At 37.1% G+C, this 22,915-nt stretch overlaps 3 protein-coding genes across 3 annotated transcripts in view; 2 read left to right on the forward strand and 1 right to left on the reverse strand.

Moving 5' to 3' along the window:
- Positions 1-4,065, reverse strand: part of LOC134820892 (uncharacterized) — a 74,362-nt gene extending 70,297 nt beyond the window's left edge. Inside the window, exon 1 of the mRNA XM_063831539.1 lies at positions 4,039-4,065. The gene's annotated coding sequence lies outside the window, so the exon portion shown is untranslated. The remainder of the gene's footprint in view (positions 1-4,038) is intronic.
- Positions 160-22,779, forward strand: LOC134821444 (coiled-coil domain-containing protein 130 homolog). The gene is made up of 9 exons (XM_063832186.1): positions 160-216; positions 410-545; positions 759-890; positions 1,107-1,193; positions 1,886-1,995; positions 20,386-20,448; positions 20,757-20,883; positions 21,812-21,963; positions 22,182-22,779. The coding sequence occupies exons 1-9, from the start codon at positions 160-162 to the stop codon at positions 22,641-22,643; spliced, it is 1,326 nt and encodes a 441-aa protein (XP_063688256.1). The 3' UTR covers positions 22,644-22,779.
- Positions 15,465-16,997, forward strand: LOC134820750 (uncharacterized protein YxeI-like). Its single transcript, XM_063831337.1, has 2 exons — positions 15,465-15,664; positions 15,799-16,997. The coding sequence occupies exons 1-2, from the start codon at positions 15,468-15,470 to the stop codon at positions 16,805-16,807; spliced, it is 1,206 nt and encodes a 401-aa protein (XP_063687407.1). The 5' UTR covers positions 15,465-15,467; the 3' UTR covers positions 16,808-16,997.
- Positions 22,780-22,915: the final 136 nt, after the last annotated feature.

Genomic DNA, 22,915 nt, shown 5'->3' on the forward strand with positions numbered 1-22,915 from the left:
AATATTTGATGTCTATGCTATGATGGTATTTTCCATCGATATGAATCTGACATATGAATAATCTATTTTTGAATTTTCAAGGTTTTTGTTCAAACATCTCTGATAAATGGAATTGAAATAGTTTCTATTAACTGTAATTAATTAACTGGTTATCGTAGGATGGGGGAACGTAAAGCAGTCAACAAGTACTACCCTCCCGATTGGGACCCCTCCATGGTAAGCAAGTCACTTTTAGTTAGTCTGGACCGGTATAGAGAGGTTTAACTGTATTAGAAACAATGGCGCACATTCAATTACTTTTTATCTTAGGAATTTTCCCGTGCCACTTTTTTAAAAATGTTTTTCTTCTTCTTCTTTCAGTAAACTTTTATAGTTGATACTGAATTCCCATTGATTAATATTGTTGCAGGGTGGATTGGACAAGTACCATGGAGTACACCCTCTCAGAGAGCGAGCAAATAAGCTGCACTTGGGTATCATGGTCATCAGGTTCGAGATGCCATTCAACATTTGGTGTGGAGGGTGTGAAAACCACATCGGCATGGGTACGTGTCTTAACCTGCTCACACGTGGGTACGTGTGTTAACTTGCTCACACGTGGGTACGTGTGTTAACTTGCTCACACGTGGGTACGTGTGTTAACTTGCTCACACGTGGGTACGTGTGTTAACCTGCTCACACGTAGGTACCTGCCTACTTACTGTAATCTACTATTGATATAAGCTATAAGATAAGTAATAAGTATACCCTATATACAGGTGTGCGGTATAACGCTGAGAAGAAGAAGATAGGAATGTATTACACTACGCCTATCTGGCAGTTCAGAATGAAGTGTCATCTCTGTGACAATTACATTGAGATGCACACTGATCCTCAGGTAACCGCTACTAGTGACACATCACTACAAGGGGGACCAGTGACCACTGACCACTAGTGACTAGACAAATCACTACAAGGGGACCACTAGTGACTAGACACTAGTGACTAGAATAAATGTTTTCTGCTGAAATTTTCATTTGTTAATTGAAAATTTGCAACTTGTTGGAGTTTTCTATTGTCAGTTTTGAATTCCCTCTAAAGTATAAAGTCAAATGATGATTTTACAGAATTTCGACTACACAGCATAGCATCTGGAGGGAGGAGGAAAGAGGAACGGTACGATCAGAACGACGCAGAGTGTGCGGCTGCTCATGGTTAGTGTGTTTTCATATATACTGGAGGGGGGGGGGGAGGGGCAACACGAGGGTTCAAGTCGACAAGAAACCTACAGTTTATTAAAGTTATCTCCGAATTTTCAGCTTCCAGTACCTCGATGGAGACAAAAATTCAGTAAAAATCTTGCTAGATGGTCATTGAAGAAAAATTCAGTCAAAAGAGCGAAATTTGGGCCGCAGAAAGCTGAAAATGTCCTACCGGTAGGACATTTTCAAAATTTTCCTTCCATCAAAGTTTTCTCCGGATATACAGCTTCCAGTACCTTGATGGTGACCTGAGTCACTCTCACCGACCTCACTGATTGGTCACTGGTCAAAAATTCAATCAAAACCGTGAAATTTTGGTCAAGGAGACGGCAGAAAAGGTTCTCTTCAAAAATCTTCCAAAATCTCTTCTTCTATTCTGATGATTTTCCGTTTATCAAAGCTCTCTTTGGGAATAGAACTTTCAGTACCTCAATCGTGTCTTGTGACATCCTCAGTGACCTTGCTAGATGGTCATTGAAGAAAAATTCAGTCAAAAGAGCAAAATTTGGGTCGCGGAAAACTAGAATCTGAAATTATACTGTCACACTATTTGTATATTATATATAGTTATAGAACAATATGGATAGATTTAATAAGTTCTCGTTGACAGTAGAACACTATGTTGATATAAGGTTTTCCACTAGAACCTGAAGAGAGGAAAAGGCTTGGCACGGACCCGATGTTTAAGCTGCAATATCAGGGCAAGGATGAGGCGGTGGTGGAAGAGGCTGAACCAATGATGGATAAACTTCAGGTTTGGAACTTAGTACACTCCTTTATTTTGAGTAACCTCATTTTATTGGAACCGTTCTCGGAGACTGATATTACATAGTACAGGGGGGGGGGGCATAGTACAGGGTGGCCCAAAAATAACTACCCACACGCAACCATTTAACTAACGTAATTCGTGGCAGAATTTCACAAAAAATTTCAGAGATTATAGATATGGGTCAAACTTAGAAGTTCTGAAAGTTTCGAAAAATTTCATTGATTACAGAGGGTGTGGCACGCCACTCCCTCTTTTTCACTATTGTCGCCATAAAGTGAGAACGCTTTGAGCTAGGAACTCCAAAGTTTATAGACACATTTGGTTTGATAATTTGAATGATTTCCCAAAATTTCAAGTTAATTGTTCAAAATTAAGCTGAGTTATGATAATTTTAAGATTTGGTGGATACTTGATCCCGACACTTAATCAGTGTATATAAAAAGTTGCGCATTTAAAAACCAGCTATTTAAAAGTTAGCACAGGTAAACTACATATTTAATTGTTCTCATTTTTTTGATGTGGCTGTCGTATGAATTAGGCGGTAGTTATTTGCTAACGCAGCGCCCTCGAGCAGGGCGCTGTCCTTCGCCTTCACGGCAACATCTCCATTGCTCGACAATGTAATATAGAAAGCAGTGTATCAACTATTTAATTGTTCTCCTCTGTTTTTGATGTGGCTCACTCGGCTGTTCATATCAGTATACGTGTAAATAGTATAATTACCATGTGGTGTCAATATCACTTGTGGGGACATTACGTCGTCGTTGTTTGCTAATGTTTATCCGTAAACCGAGAAAGACGCTGCCCTTTGCCTTGGCCGCAATTTCTGTTGGATTTGGGCTAATACTATGGGTTTCCTCTGATTATAACTCAGATGGAAGTGGAGGGAATCTTACTGTAACTGTCACTTCGTCTGCATACCTCTCCCCATTTTCTAGTGATAACTCAGATAACTCAGATTACAGTGCCACTTCAGAACGGAACTCTCATTTTATCGTATTTTTAATTCCTACCATGCCAAATGAAGTCAGTCACCGTCAACTCCTACGATCTACCTGGATGAATATATCTGCATGGCCAGAGGACGAGTTTAGCGGGGTGGACACAAAGTTTCTAAACTTCAAAACTATGTTTGTCGTCGGCCGGATCAAGGGAAAGGAGTACAGTCCGGAATTCCTAGCGGAGAAATCAGAACACGACGATATTTTCACAGTAGATTACCTGTTCGAAGAGGCGGGAGTACTGAAGTACAAGGTACTGTGGGGGATGTTACGAAGTCTCCTCCTCTACAACTTCAGCTACTTAGTAAAGGTAGATATTGACACTCTGGTTATTCTCCCTGATTTAATAAAAGGGCTCTCAGAACGGCCCTCAGACCAGATGGTGTATTCAGGAACTTGTTACGGAATCCTCCCAGACCGGTATGTGGACAAGTTCCAACCAGAGCTGACTGTGAACTACCGGAATCACCGCTACTGTCTGGGAGGCGGCTACTTCCTGTCACGTGACCTGATCCAGCACATTGCGGAGCTAGATTCCTCCGTCTATATTACTGTAGCGGAGCCAGAGGACTGGTTTGTGGGATGGCTGGTGTATCACGTGACACGGAAATTAGGGATAAATACTAATGAGGTTCAATTAGAAAAGAAAAAGGGCCGTTACGTCAAAAACGAAGTGAATTCCAGGTATAATTTTGATGGAACATGGTTTCTTCATTACTTGAGAACTTCTAAAAAGCTAACTGATGCGTTTAATTGTAGGATAAGTATGGTTATTGAAGAGTGCCCTCGTAAACAATACCGGCATTACGATAACGGAACATGCACTTGTTTTTACAGGGAATGATGTTCTATCCCCCTCTTTATACGTCCCCTGTTATGCAGTGGATTCTACGTAATATATCAGACCTAGTAACAATAGACAGTTTTTGGGAGTTCCAAATAATTTCTGATTATTCTGATTTCTTGCGACAAATGATACTGCACTGTTAGGATAAACGACATTTCAAAGTAACAACTTCGTATTCATGCTCAAATTATTTGTTATATAGTAGTGTTGAAAGTATTAAAAGACCTAGTAACCATATTCATTGGAGAAATCCTTTTTAATCAGTATTTATTTTGTATCTTATGCTATTCTGGGATTCAAATAAAATATAATATATTCTATCATATATTATTATTATATTATACATTTTTACGGTTTTACGTTTTCCTTAGATTGAAGGACTGTGTTTCTGCATGATAAGTTCTGATAGTCTTATTGTGTTATTATATTATTATATTATATATGATATATACAATTATGAAAGTCACCACTTTTCTCTTTCAAGGAGAATAATTTTAACAAAGTTGTAGAATGTAGGTCAAATAAGACAACATCGTTCCTCATAAACCCATCAAAAAATAAACTGTAATTTTTCAAAATTAAATCAATCAAAATTAAATTTAAAAAGTATTGAAATATTGTTATATGATGTAACTGACGCATAATCTAATTTATCCAGAGAGCCTATCTAAGCAAAAAGGAAGTCGAAAATATTTTTTCGGTATTCCGAGAAAATCTGAGGTATTTCAAAAATCTGAGAGCTTCAAAATAAAAGTTTAATAAGGCATTCTGATTCGAATCAATCTATTATATTCGAAATTTAAAATTTGTTGTCATTAACATATTCTGGTATTTTCTGTATAACTAGATCATAGCAGTTCTAGATACAATATAATGTCTTTACTGTAAAATCTCAATAGACAAAATTAGGAAAACATTGGAATTGATAAAATTGATTGCACAGAAAGGTGTTCGGTTAAACTAATGGTATGGTAGTGTTTGTTATAATATATGAGTTCTCGGATGTTATTAGGTTCCTTCTGGCTTTCTGGGATGTTAGGTTCCTCCTAGGATGTTAGGTTCCTTCTGGGATATTGGGTTTCTTCTAGGATGTTAGGTATCTTCTATGATGTTGTTAGGTTCCTTCAATTCTGGGATGTTGCAAGGTTCCTTCTAGGATGTTGTTAGGTTCCTTCTGGCTTTCTAGGATGTTAGGTATCTTCTATGATGTTGTTAGGTTCCTTCTGGCTTTCTGGGATGTTGCAAGGTTCCTTCTGGGATGTTGTTAGGTTCCTTCTGGGATGTTGTTAGGTTCCTTCAATTCTGGGATGTTGCAAGGTTCCTTCTGGGATGTTGTTAGGTTCCTTCTGGGATGTTGTTAGGTTCCTTCAATTCTGGGATGTTGATATATTCCTTCTGGGATGTTGTTAGGTTCCTTCTGGGATGTTGTTAGGTTCCTTCAATTCTGGGATGTTGATAGGTTCCTTCTGGGATGTTGTTAGGTTCCTTCAATTCTGGGATGTTGATAGGTTCCTTCTGGGATGTTGCAAGGTTCCTTCTGGGATGTTGTTAGGTTCCTTCTGGGATGTTGTTAGGTTACTTCAATTCTGGGATGTTGCAAGGTTCCTTCTGGAATGTTGTTAGGTTCCTTCTGGGATGTTGTTAGGTTCCTTCAATTCTGGGATGTTGATAGGTTCCTTCTGGGATGTTGCAAGGTTCCTTCTGGGATGTTGTTAGGTTCCTTCTGGGATGTTGTTAGGTTCCTTCAATTCTGGGATGTTGCAAGGTTCCTTCTGGAATGTTGTTAGGTTCCTTCTGGGATGTTGCTAGGTTCCTTCTGGGATGTTGTTAGGTTCCTTCTAGGATGTTGTTAGGTTCCTTCTAGGATGTTAGGTTCCTTCTGGGATGTTGCTAGGTTCCTTCTGGGATGTTGCTAGGTTCCTGCTGGCTTTCTGGGATGTTGCTAGGTTCCTTCTGGGATGTTGCTAGGTTCCTTCTGGGATACAAGATACTGATGACCGTTTTCAAGCTGTCATTTTCTGTTTGCAGATATGATCATCTTCTGAGTCTTGACGATGTTCTGAAATATTTGAACGTAATTAATTACGTGGATATATATTTTGTAATCGTTGAGAATGATATTAATTCTCGTCTGCAATGGCCCTCATTAAAAACATAGATAACTAAATGTATCAAAGTTAATAGATTCGCGAGTTCATGCTTTAATGCTATTAATTAATTATTATTAACTATTAAACTATTGATAATTTTATATCATTTAGTTATTAAAATTTTGCTTCCTCTTTCATTATTATGATTAAAAACTCACGCAGATAAATATGCTTCCGTTTGTCTGAAAGCTCCAAGGCCGATTTACGAGATGAGGGTTTTCCGAGTTATCGTGAAGTCGATGTTCCCTTTTGAGCAGCAACCCTGAGGGGTTGACATTACGCAACTAGTCACTACCTAAAACTTACAAATTATCAGCAAAATAACCTAAATACATAACATTTTTCGAGGAGCTGCCAATAAAGTGTTTGTTTTATTATTAATTTATTATTCACATACTTTTAAAGTAGTGTTGGCTTTGGTCCGAGTTTTCAAACTACTGGCTGACCGTCGCTCACCAATCCTTTTCTCGCTGAAATAATCAGTACAATTTCTTAGATTGGTCATTAAAAAATCTGACATTTAAAAAAAACATTTATAGCACTTCATTTCGATGGTTTGTGGTTAAAAAAGTACTCTAAAAATGTACTAAGTGCAAACTTACATTTTAACTTTATAGATACTCGGTAGACTAAGTTCAGTGTTCGATATATGATGTAATTTCTCATCAAGCTATGATTGTGGTGTCCTTTAAAGGGGCGTTCTTTTTTTTCCCTGAAAACACAAAAGCTTTAAGTTGATCGTCTTTACATTCAATGTTTTAATTGCAGCTGCGTAATTTTCCGAGAAGACATAAATCTCGAGAATATCTCTGGAATCTTTTGTTTTTTAAATTATTGATTCAATTAAACGCTATTTAACTTCCGTCGTAAGCCGAAAATACAAATGGTTTTATTGATAATTATTGAACCAGAATTACTTACAGTATTTTTTCTTCGATAAGAGCGTCTTATATCTTTGTTTGCTTCTCTCAAATGACTCCATCCCTAAATGGGCGTGTTACTGAGTGGGAAGGTTAAAAGATTATAAGTTTACAATTACTTGATATTCGAAACGAAGATATTGATCACGTGGAATATTTTGGATTATTTCATAAACGATAAATTAGTATTTTATATTATCAAGCCACACGAAATTTACAATAGCTGCACTGGTCTTGAAGTGAGCTAGAATTACGGCCCTTCGGGACCTATCACACAGAAATTTGGTAATAAGAGTTTTGATTAGGATTACCTCATACTGAAGAACCGATTCTGGAGGAGATATAATGGAGAAGGGTCTTTTGTAAATTCTATCGCTTGCTTTCCGACCTTGCTGCTTTGAAATTTAACAATTCAACAACTCATTATTTTTTAATGTTTATCAGAGACCTGCACCATATTTAAGGTGATAATCTGGTTGATCTGTGCCAAATAAAATCTCAGTCAAGTATGTTCTCTTTCAGAGACTCTTCAACTTACCTTTCTGTATGCGTTGATTTCCATCTTGCAGGCAGGCAGGGGGGGGGGGCTAACTGCATGGACTACATGAAATTGGGGTGGTAGTGTATCATGGTGTGGATTTTTTCTGTACTACTACTCAAAGGTGTAACGTAAATTCTGAGCAGCCTACAGCATTAATTAAAGATACGAAATTAATTTCATTGATGTGAGACACGCATTTAGAGGTTAAGTGGGTGGTTCTACTGTAATGATATGGTAACAACAGTTTACGGTCGGACCCTAAATCTTCATGTTCGGTACATGAAGGATCAAAATTACAGTACAAAAAATCAGCCAAAAAACTTTTAAAATGTCTAAATTATCGGTATTTCAGTGACAGACTTTACCAAATTTTAAAACATTTCCAAAAAGAAAATATTTATTTTTTCGAAAGTGAGTGCTCTCAAAAATAATTTTTAATGTATAAAATCTTATTGTTTTTATGTATACTTTCTTAATATGAAGTTAACTACAGGGTCCCGGCATAAAAGGTTTTTGTGTATCATGTCCCCTTAAATGTATTAGGCTGATCATATTGTGCTCCATGCATTTAGATCCTTCTCCCTCCTCTCCCTCCTCTCCCTATGGCTATTAGTCAACTCTACAATCTTTGTTCCTGTGTCCTCGGGAACCTTCCTGGGGATTGAACATTATTAACGATTAAATTTTTCCAATTCTGGCAGTTATCACCTCATGTACTTTTTACCATCCAGTAAGAGTAAATAACGCATTGAAATAACACATTGTATATTTAAGTAAAATATCAAAATATAGGTCAGCACTCCCTGTACAATTCTAATCTATACTGTCTTTAATTAAACTTTGTCACGCGGTTGAGTTGAGACGAGAGTTTCCTATTCTGAAGCTGAAAATTAATTATTTTAAAATCAAGATATTACTCATTTAGTTTGGTATAAGTTATAGTCATGCAATGGATGTAGCTTCAGTTAATGCCATAGTATTTGGACACCCCATTATGCCAATAACTAGATAACAGTATTTGAGGATAGTGTACTAGAAATAATAAACATTTTCCATTGCATTTTATGATCTGAAAAAGAAGGGAGTAAGTATGGAACTCTAATAAAAATGTAATATAAACCTTGAATGAACTAATTCATCGCGACAGATTGAGAAGGATCCTTTGTGAACGGTCTTCTGTTCTTTTTATGCACGCCTCGTTGCTCTGAAATTAAAACTTTCGTCAGTAATATAATTCAACTACAGTATTATCAGCAGTAAAACGTTGTTAATATGGCAAAATTACAATATGTTATGTTAAATATGTACGTTATGTTAAATATGTACGCTAATATTATTGAAACGATTTAACTTTAAAGAAAGAAAAAAATATTATCATATATAGCCTATGGCGGAGGGTTCGTCATTCATCAAGTTGCTTTCTGAGTAGAAATTCCTGCCTCATTATTAATTTTTATATACCTGAATTCGAGTGTTAACTACAGATACTGTCCGAAATTATCCTTAAAGTTGAATCTTGCAAGGGAGATATTTAAAAGGGCAAATACATTTCAAAAAAAGATATATTGAGCAGATATTTAGTTGTCACGTTTTCTTGTTATGTTCTAATTAGTTGATATCTAAGTTAACGATAGAGACTAGAAAAGGAATCAAATTTACCTTCAACCCCAATTTTAAAATTTGTGTCCAAATTTGGCGCGGTGGGCGGTCAATATTTGGCGACAATGCATTGAATTAAAATGCACACGAGTTATTCCGTAGTTATCGTGCAGTAAACCATGGCAACCTTAAATGTAATGTAATTTTACCCAATTTGCACGTGGGCGGCATACACACATACACGAATACGCCTTTGAATTATAATTAAGATTACTGATGAAGATTTTTATGTACATAGTACAAATATCATTATTATTATTTACCTAGGCTGAAGCAACAAGGCTCTTTTAAGAAGGTGAATTCTGTCCCCGCTGTGCAAGTCAGTTCATTGCTCCCTTTGTTGAGAGCTCCTGAGTCAGAACAAGTCACTTCCACGACGGTTCCTGGGTCTACTGGAAACTTAGCTGCTGTCTCAATCGTACTGGTCCACTCAGCCGTCAGTCCTGTACATCCTGACAGATATTGTCCTTGTTAATTAAGAGAAGTTCGATAATTTATATTTTTCATACAGAGATTAACAATACCATAAAAAACAACGAATTGTATTTAGAAATATCAATCAAACGTCACGTTCATAGGCACATTCAACTATTATGCATGTATTACAATCTGAACCAATATTCATCTCCGTATCTTAGATTTTAGATATTCAACTACCCAGTTACCTGTTAGAGGTCTGTAGAAATCAGAGGCAGTGTCAAGGGAATGAAACTTTATCTTTGCAATGTCCCTGCTCCAGTAATAGCTCCAGTCATCAATACCACACGTTGAGTCTGATATCAGGGTGTTGAGAACCTCCACTTCGTTACAGTGTACCACTAGTCTGATACCTGAGGTTCTAGTTAACGTTACCCTCCATACCTTGTCTCTTGCAGTAGGTAGGTCAGTAAGGAAGTTAGTGCGGTCCGGGCTGCAACCCCCGATATAGTACTGAGGAGAGGACGTGAAGTGGAGGTTGAGTCCTCCTGCTAGGTCTTCCTGTGAAGTGTAGAAGTGCACACGCACCATATCGTCACTCCCTAGTGGGCTATCAGTCTTTATTTCAAGAGAATACTGCTCCAGATCGAAGTCTATATAAACGTCACGTTGTACTGGTATCCAGCCTGTTGTTATAACCACGTTATTATCTTAAAGCAGATTACAGTAGATCAGCTGGTAGATAATAATATCATGAGTAAAATATTGTCAACTTAAGCAATTATTCGACGATTGATGTGTTTAATTAATATATTGGATCTTTTGTTCATTTCATACTTGACAGTAGGTAGGTGAATGGTGAATGGTGATCCTACCTTCATCTAGATCCTCAGCAGCATTCTCAATAAAGAGAAGGGACAGAAGCAAAATTATCCGCATCGTTGTATCACATTGTTCTTGATGTCTAACAATATGATACGAAATAATACGTCGAAAACCTCCACTAAAACTACGCAGGAAAATAAGCCACATTATACAATAGATTTATCAACAATAATCAACAATAATCAACAGAAGAGCCATATTAATTATCTCCGATTATAGTCTGTACTGTACATGTATAGTGTATATTAAGGCAAGTTTCCATAAATGAAATTTTGTTATCGGTGCTGATAATCGCTTATTGGGCGCTTTTTCGGCGCTTTTTAAAAAAACAGCCGTTTATAATCGATTTTTTTACGATTATAAGCGGTTCAAAAAAAATCGCTTATAATCGACTATAATTGATGTAATAGTTCAAAAAAGCGCTTTTTAATTTTTAAAAGCGCTTATTAGCGATCATAAGCGATCATAAGTCTCCACAAACGATTTGAAAGCGATTTTCCAGTAGGATTGGCGGTAAAAAGTGGTGGAAATGTGGTTGGCCAGAAAAAATCGATTATAAACGGCTGTTTTTTTTAAAGCGCCGAAAAAGCGCCCAATAAGCGATTATCAGCGCCGATAACAAAATTTCATTTATGGAAACTTGCCTATATTAACATAAGGACCACGATCGTATAACAACACGATGAACGAAATAAATAAAAACCTGCCCTTTAACGTACCTAAGTTACAAGATAAATTTGTCGATTTGTTTTTAAGGATACGGTTGTACGATATTTACTCGATAAACAAAAACTTGGCACTGAAAAAAACGGTTCATGGACTGAAAAGAACTGTGTTCCTTACAAGTTTATTCTTTAAACGAAATTCGAACGAAATATAACAAATGTAGGAATTCGAGTTTAATTCGAACGTGAGTGCAGAACATTTTTTTTAACGGCAATCAAGCATTTTGATTTAGCAGTCACTGCATTGTTCTGCCACACTTAAAGGCAAATCTACACAAATATCTAAACAATTCCCTGTGCAGTACAGTACGTGCTAACAAAATACTTGGATTTTTACAGCTTTAATCATAATATATAGCGATTATTATTAATTTGTAATTCAAAATGAAAAGGAGTGGAGAAATGATAAAATTTATCACGTAACATAATATAGATTATTGATTCTTTAGATGTAGATTAATTTTACATTTAGTGTTAACGATCAATCATAATGTTTATTGTTTATTGATATTATTTGAATATGTGATTATCATAATATATTGATGTAACATCCTATTGAGGCTCATGCTACCCCATCACGGGTTTAATACTACTAGTTACTACTAGTTGCTAGTATAGAAACATAGGTTAAATCTAGATAGTATAATATCATGATGTTATTAGGGCTTATTATTACATTGTGTATAATATGTACAAAGTGGGGATCAATGTAAACAAATTACGAGGTTCAGAAAGTGAGATAACCCATGTACAATGTAGATCGAGAAGATACCAGAACCGGGACAGAGCCATCCTCCTTGAATAATGCCCGATGGAAAGTGTGCTTCTTCTCCTTGTCAGGGTCCTTTTAAAAGGCTCAACTATCCGTTAGTAACTTCATTCTTTGTTTGCTGTCATCTTTACTATTTTGAATTTCGGAGTGTCTCTGTCTATGAATTACAATAAGAAATCAAATATCATGTATTAATAAAGAGGAGGAGAAAAGGATTTCTGATTTCAACATTTACATCCCCACCTGAGCCTGCTCCAGTTGACGCTACAGACCACTCCTCAGTTAATATCTATTCATTCTACTGACATATCTTAATTTCATGATGCTCACTAAATCAGCTGGGTCCACTGCTACCCGTTATTTTTCACAATCCAAAGGCTCAACTATCCGTTAGTAGCTCCGTTCTTTGTTCGCTGTCATCCTCTATATTTTAAATTTCGGTGTTTCTATGAATTACAACCTCGAATTAATATTTCAGAAAAAACACATTTCAACATTTACATCCCCACCTGAGCCTGCTCCAGTCGACACTGCAAACCTCTCCTCAGTTAATATCTATTCATTTATTGGCACGTCTTAAAGTCTTAATTATTCAATAGGTGGAACTGAACATGGAATTGACTGAGATCAATGGATTCTTACAGACTCTCCGTAATATCAATGACACTGTAAGATATAGCTATATATATATAATCTGGTTGATCTGTGCCAAATAAAATCTCAGTCAAGTATGTTCTGCTTCAGAGACTCTTCAACTTACCTTTCTGTATGCGTTTATTTCCAACTGCAGGCAGGCAGGGGGAGGCTAACTGCATGGACTACATGAAATATTCTCCTTGTCAGGGTCCTTTTAAGAAACTGAACTATCTGTTAGTAGCTCCATTCTCTGTTTGCTGTCATCTTCTCTATTTTCAATTTCGGAGTGTCTATGAATAACGATCAGAAATGAATATATCCGAAGGTCGAGTATTCCAGAAAAAGAAATACAAAATATATCATGTATTAATAAAGAGAAATCCGAGAAAAAGATTTCTGATTTCAACATTTACACCCCCACCTGAGCCTGCTCCAGTCGACGCTACAGACCACTCCTCAGTTAATATCTATTCATTCACTATCTGTTATTTACTCCATTCTTTGTTCGCTGTCACCTTATAAATTTAAAATTTCGCCATTCTGTGAATTACAGCTTCGAAGTAGTATTTGAGAACGGAAAAGGTCTAGAAAAATATACGGAAAAAACATCATGTCGTCACCTACAAATAGAAGCTTATGTCGAAAAAAGTCGTTTTGAGATAATGCATAAAAACCTATTTATGGAAATTAAATTTAGGATAGGCATTTGAATTTGATTTCTATGTATCCTAAATGGAAAGAATGACTGGCAGGCTACACTCTGAAAATGTTCCTGAAGCTTTTCAATTAATTGAATAATTGGGGTAATTGATTTAATTTTGACGTAGGCCCATTTAAAACAACATTCGATACATAGGCCCCTCTTAATTAATTGAAACATCTTACATGTGAGAATCGGTATAGGGCGTATGTGTATTGTGTACATATAGTATGTGTATTGTGTACATAATAGGTCCTTTTAACTTTCAAATTTATTTCTTTGAACATCACATTCCAACAATTTGTTAGGGCATATTATGTTGACTTAGGCCCTTTCTACTTTTCAAAAACATTATCAAAAACATCACATTCCAACAATTTGTTAGGGCATATGTTGACTTAAGCCCTTTTACTTTTCAAAAACATCATCAAAAACATCACATTCCAACAATTTGTTAGGGCATATGTCGACATGGGCCCTTTTATTTTTATCAATATCAGTAGCAGTCCAGTTTATTGAAAAAGGACTATGTTAATATAGGCCCATTTAAAAAACTTAAGATATTCAATTTTCACCCAATTGACTTTATATTTGGGGATATGGTAGGTATGGTTCCACAGATTCTCGTGCTGGTATAGTTTTTTAAAAGGGCCTATGTCGACATAGGCCCTTTCTATTTGTAGGTGACGATATGATATATATATATATAATTATATATTATTCACCTGATATATAGGGCAATGATTAAAATCTCAGACAAAAATGAGAGTGAAATTGAAAAGCCCAACTGTGCGAGCCTCGCACTGATAGGGGACCTGTATAATATCAAATATAATGCATATATTACACCGTTTGACTCAACGAATCATGTTTTTTCGGACTTGACTGTTCGTGTTATTTCAGATATTTTTGATTTTCCGAGAAATTCGTATTATAATTTAGAAATCTTCAAATATAAAACGCAGAAGTTGTGCTCCTGGCTGGCGCAGAGGTTTCTTGGAAAAGTCTGGCAGATTCCGAGGATTTCACAACTGAGCAATTGTGTGTTCTATCATTCGTAGTAACAATTTGGTCCAACATTAAAACTGATAAAATTCTCATTTCCCACAAGAAAATTTAAAATTCGAATCGTTCTATACTAAGCGCCCCCAACCCCCCCCCCCCCCTATACTAAGAGCTACTTTCAATAGTAACAAGATCTAACATAAGTGCAAGTAAGTCGAAACCACCCCCTCCCCCTGTCCGGATTTGTCCGAAATTCCAAAACTACCCCCCCCCCCCCCCCTCCCTATTTGCCGGACGTCCTAAGTTGATGGCCCCTATATTAAAAGTTCTTCCTGTGACAATCTTCTCAAGTTAAATTGGGAAAAACGTGGTCCATCTCGTGCGAACTGCGAACTTTCCTAATGACCAGGGTCATAACCATCTCGGAAGTCACTCTGATTAACATTTCATCCTTTTCATTCGTGTTGGGATAGAAATATTCGTGTTAAACATAATTACTTTATGGAATCTGGAAGAATTCTTAATTCTCATTCATCACGATCCCAGAGAGTCTTAACAGACATTTGCAAGTATTTTATCTCTGTGATCTGATCAACTTGATAGTGGACCAATAATCTATAAGAGATTAGTCTCCTTTGAGCTTAGTGCAGATCTTCCTCGGCCTCTCTTCTGATGAGATTACAATTATAGATGGACAGTGATAGTATGATAATCTAATTATTGATTCCTGCAGGAACTTCCTTTAGAGGCTGCAATAATAGCCACATTGGATAAGGATATTGCAGGACTATGCTAACAGTACGTGTGAGAAGAATGCTTGTACTCGCCGTCCTTCCTGCAAATCTAATTTGGGTCCTAAAATCTCATTTACTAAGCGGATAGAATTTTATTCGTACGCTGTTTTAGAAGACCTGCTTCCTTCAAATACGTGATAACCTTTGTCAGGGCTCATTTCTCGCAGATTACTGTGATTTAAGTTTCTGCTAGCGTACGCGACATTTATTCATGTCTTTGGAGATTTTATGAATCTTCATGGTTAATCTGAGCTTTATACTTTGAAGCTTGGTATGATTTTGTAACAACAGTGTTCCAAACACGCATGAATGATGAAGGTCGCACTAGATCTCTTTTGGCTGCCTGTTTATCGATAAAATTGAAATTATTTCCGGATTCTAAACTCCAGTCTGATCTTGTAGGAGATGCTTTTAGTAACGATTCTAGCCACGCTGCTAGTGCTCTCGGAGCAGTGTCAGGAGATCCGGATGATTGCGGAGGATGGTAATGTTATTGTGAGCAGGAGCATGGAGTTCGCTCAGATAGATGCGTATGTGGTTGCTGAACCGAGGGATCTAGAGCACACCATGCCTGAGCTACCCAACTGCGAGGAACCTTTCAGGTGAGACAATCTACTTACTTACCTACTCAGGTACCACTTATTTAGGTACCTTCTGGTGTCTTAGGTACCTACTCAATGTACCATGAAGTATTAGTAGTAGAATGAAGTTAGTGTTTAATAACACTTGCTCCTAGGTTCAGGAACAGATACAAGTCAGTGAAGTTACGTTGGAACTACGGTAACTCGTGGAGTAACGCTGACTCTGACGGTATGAACAGTGCGGGAGTGTCCGCTAGTACGCTCTACTTCCCTAACTTCTCTCACTTCCCAGACATGGACTCCCTGACAGAGGAGCACTGTGACAACTCCATACCTCATCTCAGGGTGGGCAAGTACGTGCTGGCTATGTTCGGGTCCGTACAGGAGATCAGAGACGCTATCAACAACGGCACCTTCCCCGAGGTATATGCGGAGGAGGAGGAAGGAATGGTTCACCCTTTACACTACCAGTTTGCAGACAAGACTGGAGACGCTGTGATCCTGGAGTACACCAAACAGAGGGGTAGACAAGTGTACAACAACACTGTGGGAGTCCTCACTAACTCACCCAACTACGACTGGCACATGGAGAACTTGAGGAACTACCCTCAGCTGCGTCCTGAGAACTGGGGTGAGGTCCACGGTATGAAGTCTAACGGAGGGTCTGGAACTACTGGAATGCCTGGTGACTACTCCTCTCCCAGTCGCTTCATTAAAGCTGCTACTCTGCTCAAGCACGTTAATAAACCCCAGACCAAGAATGAAGCTCTCATGCAATCATTCCATCTGATGAATGCTGCTGACATTCCACAGGGAATAGTGATGTTCGGGTCCCACAGTGAAGACGAAGAGGAGGAGCAGTCCAAGGAGTCCAACAAGAAGGACAAGAAGAACAAGAAAAACAAGAAGGATAAGAAGGCAAAGTCTCGCTCTACGAGGAATGCTCACGAGGATGTTGATTACGACCAGACATCGTGGATAGCAGTGAAGAGTCTGACAGAGGGATGTCTATACTACCGAGGTTACAGCGACATTTCCATCAGACGGGTCTGTCTGGACAGCACCAGTGAAGACAGGACCATGGTTCTCCCTGTGGACGGCAAGTGGAAAAACAGCTACAAGGACGTCACTAATGACATGGAAGAGTGGGAAGGACAATATTAAGTGATAATTATATCATTAATTATAATTGTATAATTAATTACAGTTAATTATTGATTGTAACTGAACGACTGTACCTTTTAGATAATTTTATAGTTCTGTGTTCTTCGGTCATTCAATATCCTGAATTGAATATAATATTTTAATTGCATTTTCTTTCTTATTTTTAATCATTATTTACTGTAACTCGATTTTGTATCACTTTCAGCATTACTACTTCTTATTCTTAAAAAGAAACATTTTGTTGTTCAGTTTTCTTGTTAAAACGACTAAAATTTGCTGTTCAATTATTTTGCCGTTCATGTCAAATCTCGTAGACATAAATGAGATAAATCCAACAAAGTGTTCGGATTCAGCGTGTGAAATAAACTCAAATATAGCTCTTCTCAAAATTGTGGGCTAATATGGGGTCGTTCACATATTACGCAATCATTTTTTGGAACATTTTTACCCCCCCCCCCCCCCCCCCCCCCCTCCGTAATCGGTTTTACACATAGCTATTGTGTCAAAATTACACTAGCGTAATCATTCGGAACCCCCCCCCCCCCCCCCCCACCCCTCAACTGATTACGTAATATGTGAACGACCCCTATGTTCAATGCTAATGTTAGCTGATTTCATGCCCGTGTATCAAACGAATCTTAACAAAATGGGGGTTACAAAAATCAATAAAAACAGCAAACTGCTAAAAACTTAATAAAACGTGCATATCCCAAGATCTACAGGAAAACTACACACCTGCGTCGAGTAATGCTATCATAAACCAACTCACATTACACAATTACAAGGTTTTAGGTTCTCAGTTCACTTCAACGCAATGTATTTAACACACATATCCTGGAAAGGGGAAACAAAGTTTGTTCAACAGTTTCTTTAACCTGGCTGAACGTCTCCCTGAACTGCCTCCCTCGTCTAGGGACACCTCTAGAAACACATCAGGTTCCAACTTCTTCACATTCAGCTTAGCAGCGTCGTCCCCTGCTTTAGTGGTACCCGGGTCTGCTTCTGGTAAATTATTCTCTGTTTAAGCAGATATACCCGGGAGTGGAGCTTTACGTTTCAATTGTAACTATAATGACATGTATGACTTTTGTAATTAGACAACATATAGCGTTACAACAATGCAGAAATACGGTAATATTCTGAACTACTTGATATTCAATTTGAAGATGAGGTTCTTTAAATTACAATTTAGGGGTAAAAACTGTGTAGTTATCAAATAATAATTAGAGCGAGAGGATCAATACAATGTAAATTGTAATCGTATAGAGTTATTAAAGGACCAGTTAACTGAAAAAAAAGTTGTCCTCATATTTTGACAGATTGTGACAAATAGCAAACTAAGCAACGTGTCGAAATTCCTAAATCTCTAACTGCTCTCTAACGCGTGTAAATAGCGTTTGTATTATTTTGGCGATGACGTCATAAAGTCCCTTGCGCGCGCAGAAGAGCTCGTGAGACTGTATTTTACAGGTAGAAAATGGACATAATACAATGTTTTTCCCCGAATAACTCGAAAAGTAAGTAATTTAGGGTACATGTTGCTTCATAAGTTGTATATAAACATGGCCATTCTGCACAATTTGCACACATTCAAAAACCTTTAGGGCCTTCATAGCCCAATTTATTAGATATCCATAGTTTTGCATGATTTCTGGAACCGAAAATCAGTTTTTCGCCAATAAATGAAAAAGTAAGCACTTTAAGGCATATGTTTGTTCGTAAGTCATATATTAATATGCTAATTGCGGTTCTTTTGCACCCTCTCTAAAGACTCTATCACGATCCTATCGAAAATGGGCTCAGCACCACGCCCAAAATGGTTTTTGGCGAATTTATCGAAAAGCAAGGATTTTAGGCCATGTGTTGCTCAATAACTCCTATATAAACATGCATATGCGGCTTTGTTCAAGCCTATTTTGAAGTCTAGTCTCTACGACCTTCAGAAGCAAGGGGTCGGTTACGTTATTGGGTCAATATGGGCGTGGCCCTCCTGGGTTTTCTCCACGGTCAAAAAATGTCTCCAAACGAAAATCGTTTATTCATACCTTCGGGAAGGTCTGTGCAAAGTTTCGTGAGTATTTGAATATTTGCAGGTTCATTTCCATAAATGTCCATAAATGACTGGACTACACAACTTTAGAGTTAACTTTAGAGAAACTCATTAGTCATTTATCTCAAATCAAGCTGTTAGTGTCCATGATCAACCTGTGGCGACAATGTTTTACGTGAAATGTAAAAATCAGGAGTAATATAAAAAGTGTATTTTTAGATTAAAGTGCTAGCTCATAGTTTTAGAATTGTATTGATTAACGTTGGTCGTTTAGCCACCTAACAATCGATCGTGCCGTAATATATGGCCAGAGAATAATAGGGTCTTGGAAATTCTATAGTTGTTCAGTGGGTCGATTGACTGAACACGTTTGCACTTGGTATTTAAACTTACCAGTAGTTTATTTATGTTATGTACCGATGATAATGCAATTAGGATAACAACTAGGTAAGCCGTAAGTCTAATTCAAAACACACCGCACACTGTACACTCCGATCCCATCAGTATTACTATTTGGTAGACCGGGTATTTTGGCGGGAATTCTGTTCCCACGGCACTGTTCTGATAGAAGCTACTTCTGCTAATGGTCCCAGAGGAACGGCCGTAAAGTATCCAGACTTATTGTCTCCTGTACTGGCTGACACATGCGGATTAATGTTATATGCTATAACTATAATTGCTCTCGGAATTGAACAAACTCCTACTTATCTAGATCCTTTCTAAATTCGTTAGAGTTTCATGGACTGGGGAAAAATAATCGGTACAGTCTCCCTGCTTGTGTAATTAAGCAATGAAAACAATCCAAAATTATCACATATATGACATAAGAACTGTAATATTAGAAACTTTCTAACCGTACATTCACCCGCCACTGTTCAAGAACCTATATCACTGTTTAAAATCATGACGTGAGCACTGTACATCAAATCAGCTATTCCTTTAGTTAGGATGATAGCCAAAACTATAAGGATTTTGGAGAACTAGGATAATAGTCATAATTCTAAAATTCGAGTGAGTTACACGTGTTTTATTGACGATGATAAACATTTGTAATGTAAATTACGCCATGCAAGCGCGCACTGAGGGACTTTATGACGTCACGAGGCCACAGCTTATTATTGCAATAACACGCGTTACAAGTACGCTAGAGAGTTGGTTCTTTCGGCGATACGATTCTTTACCAGTTTGTCACAGCTGATTTAAATCTAAGCCAAATTGGAGACTACAAATTTTTCAGTTAACTGGTCCTTTAAACTGTTGCATTGTTATTACTAGCAGGGTACCCGATATTGTGGGATTGTGGGATTGTATGTTACGTCAATTTTCTCACTGAGAAAGACCAAGCGTTTACCAACATATCCGACTAGAAAGTTATCCAAAAAATAGAAATTACGTCTGAATGTCTTATTGTACCCCCGGCCCTCCCCCATCCCCCCCACCCCGTGTACTGTTGGTGGTGAAGCAAATAAAATTTGGAAATGATATAATCTCAGGTAATAAATCTGTAACTGTAACTTGTTTACCTCAGGCAAAGCAAGACGTGTGGAAAGATGATTATTTGCTGAATCGGAGCCTACGAAAAAGACACAGGGTAAGTAACAGTGAGAACTGTGGATTTAATTTTACGGATCTAATGTAATAAACATTACACTAACATACACTAACATACACTAGTAACATACACTAACATACACTAACATACACTAACAACAGTATTCATGTTTAATTTAAGGAACGTACAGTAATAAGACAGTAGATTGAAAGAAAAATAGAAACTCTTCATATTTTCTTTGGTTATAACTTATCATAAACAAGGAGACAGAGATATTACTTTTTATTGTGCTCGATATTATTGATAACTTTTACTCAAGGTGAGAAATTACGAGTCATATCTTGCAGGACGATAGGAAGAGTGACAAAGCCGCTGATAAGTTTCTGAAGAAAGAAATGGGTCTAGATGTGAAGATGTTACCAACCACAAAGAACGACAAAATAACATCATCTCTAGTCAGATTTACCACTAACAGTATGTAAAATAACATCATCTCTAGTCAGATTTACCACTAACAGTATGTAAAATAACATCATCTCTAGTCAGATTTACTACTAACAGTATGTAAATACATGATCTCTAGTCAGATTTACCACTAACAGTATGTAAAATAACATCATCTCTAGTCAGATTTACCACTAACAGTATACAAAATAACATCATCTCTAGTCAGATTTACCACTAACAGTATATAAAATAACATCATCTCTAGTCAGATTTACCACTAACAGTATGTAAAATAACATCATCTCTAGTCAGATTTACCACTAACAGTATGTAAAATAACATCATCTCTAGTCAGATTTACCACTAACAGTATGTAAAATAACATCATCTCTAGTCAGATTTACCACTAACAGTATGTAAAATAACATCATCTCTAGTCAGATTTACCACTAACAGTATGTAAAATAACATCATCTCTAGTCAGATTTACCACTAACAGTATGTAAAATAACATCATCTCTAGTCAGATTTACCACTAACAGTATGTGCAACATGCTTTTTGCATTGCATACTATTCACTTATTAATTACAAACTCTTTCTCGTCTGAAAGAAAAACCCTCTTTTCCATTTGAATATCATTTTATATTTAGTGAAAAGGGAACTTTAGAAAATGGAATACATTATAGCCAATCTCTATAGAGTGAATACGAACTTGGAGCCTTTTGATAATATTATCCCAGTTGTGACTGTGCTTTTCTTTCTTAGTTTGAAGCAGAATTCGGAACGTTTCTGAATAAACTGAGTCAGAAGTTTTTTCTAAAAATTAATGGAATAAGTTACAGTTACGCTACTCTGAAACTAAATAATGTAACTGTGCAATAAAACCCCTTACTTGGTTAACATGGTTACTGTATCTGCGAAACATTATCTTAACTTTAGCCCTTCTTTTCTCAGAGGACGGATTGAAGTTAAATAAGAAGTCAGCTATCAGCTCAATATTCACTGACAAAAGAACGAAGCTGCTCACTTCTCTCAAACACTCTGGAGTAAAGTGCTCGGCTGACACCGACAAAGACAATCAAGTGAATGTTTCTAATTTAGTTAAGGTAAGCTCATAGTGACACGGTTATTAACGAAATATAGTTTCTAATTCAAGCATTTACCACTTAGCCTTAATTCCTATAAACCTATAAATAACATGTGTTTTATATCTCTACGCTCTTTTCGTTATGAATATCCATATCTGTCGACTATTCACTGCAGTACTATATATCTTTTATATTTTCTTTTATAATTTTAATTCTTGAAACTAACCGTAATACAGGTTCAAGGGAAAAGGAGACGGTCTGCAGAAACCTCCTCCTCCTCCTCAAGTTTCTCCTCCTCCTCCTCCTCAAGTATCTCCTCATCAGAAGTGTTTTTACCTGCTAAGAAACCGTTCAGAAGACGTTCAGAACCCTCTTGTAATATATCAGCTGGGAAGGAGAGGGCACCCTCTTGTAATATATCAGCTGGGAAGGAGAGGGCACCCTCTTGTAATATATCAGCTGGGAAGGAGAGGGCACCCTCTTGTAGTATATCAGCTGGGAAGGAGAGGGCAGCTAATGGAATAGATACTGGTGAAACTTCCGGCCAGACTATTCAAGCTATTTTAAGCAGTAATAAAACTGATGGTTTTAGCACAGAACGTTCAGATATAGCGCCTAATAACCTTAGTTCAGTGAGTAGTGGTGCACTGTTAGTGAGTAGTTTAGTGAGTGGATACTCATCTAGTGATTCAGGATGAGCGTTAGGGTGATTCTTTTCTTTAATGTAAAAGTAAAATAGTTATCCCTCTAGTAGCTTCTCTTAATCATTCAATTTAAGTTATTTTTTGAAAATTATTGTGAATTTGTTAAAGTTTTAAATATATTTTCGATGTATGCCAGAATCCTTTGCTTATTAATTTTATTAATTATAAGCTGTGTACAGGTAATTTGCAGTTTTAATGGAGCAAAAGTATTAAAACATGATAAAAATGAATACTCTGTAGGTAAAGAAGAACGCAATAAAAAAGGC

This window comes from Bolinopsis microptera, chromosome 9, assembly GCF_026151205.1.
Source record: "Bolinopsis microptera isolate Bmic1 chromosome 9, MBARI_Bmic_1.0, whole genome shotgun sequence".
Classification (NCBI taxonomy): Eukaryota; Metazoa; Ctenophora; class Tentaculata; order Lobata; family Bolinopsidae; genus Bolinopsis; species Bolinopsis microptera.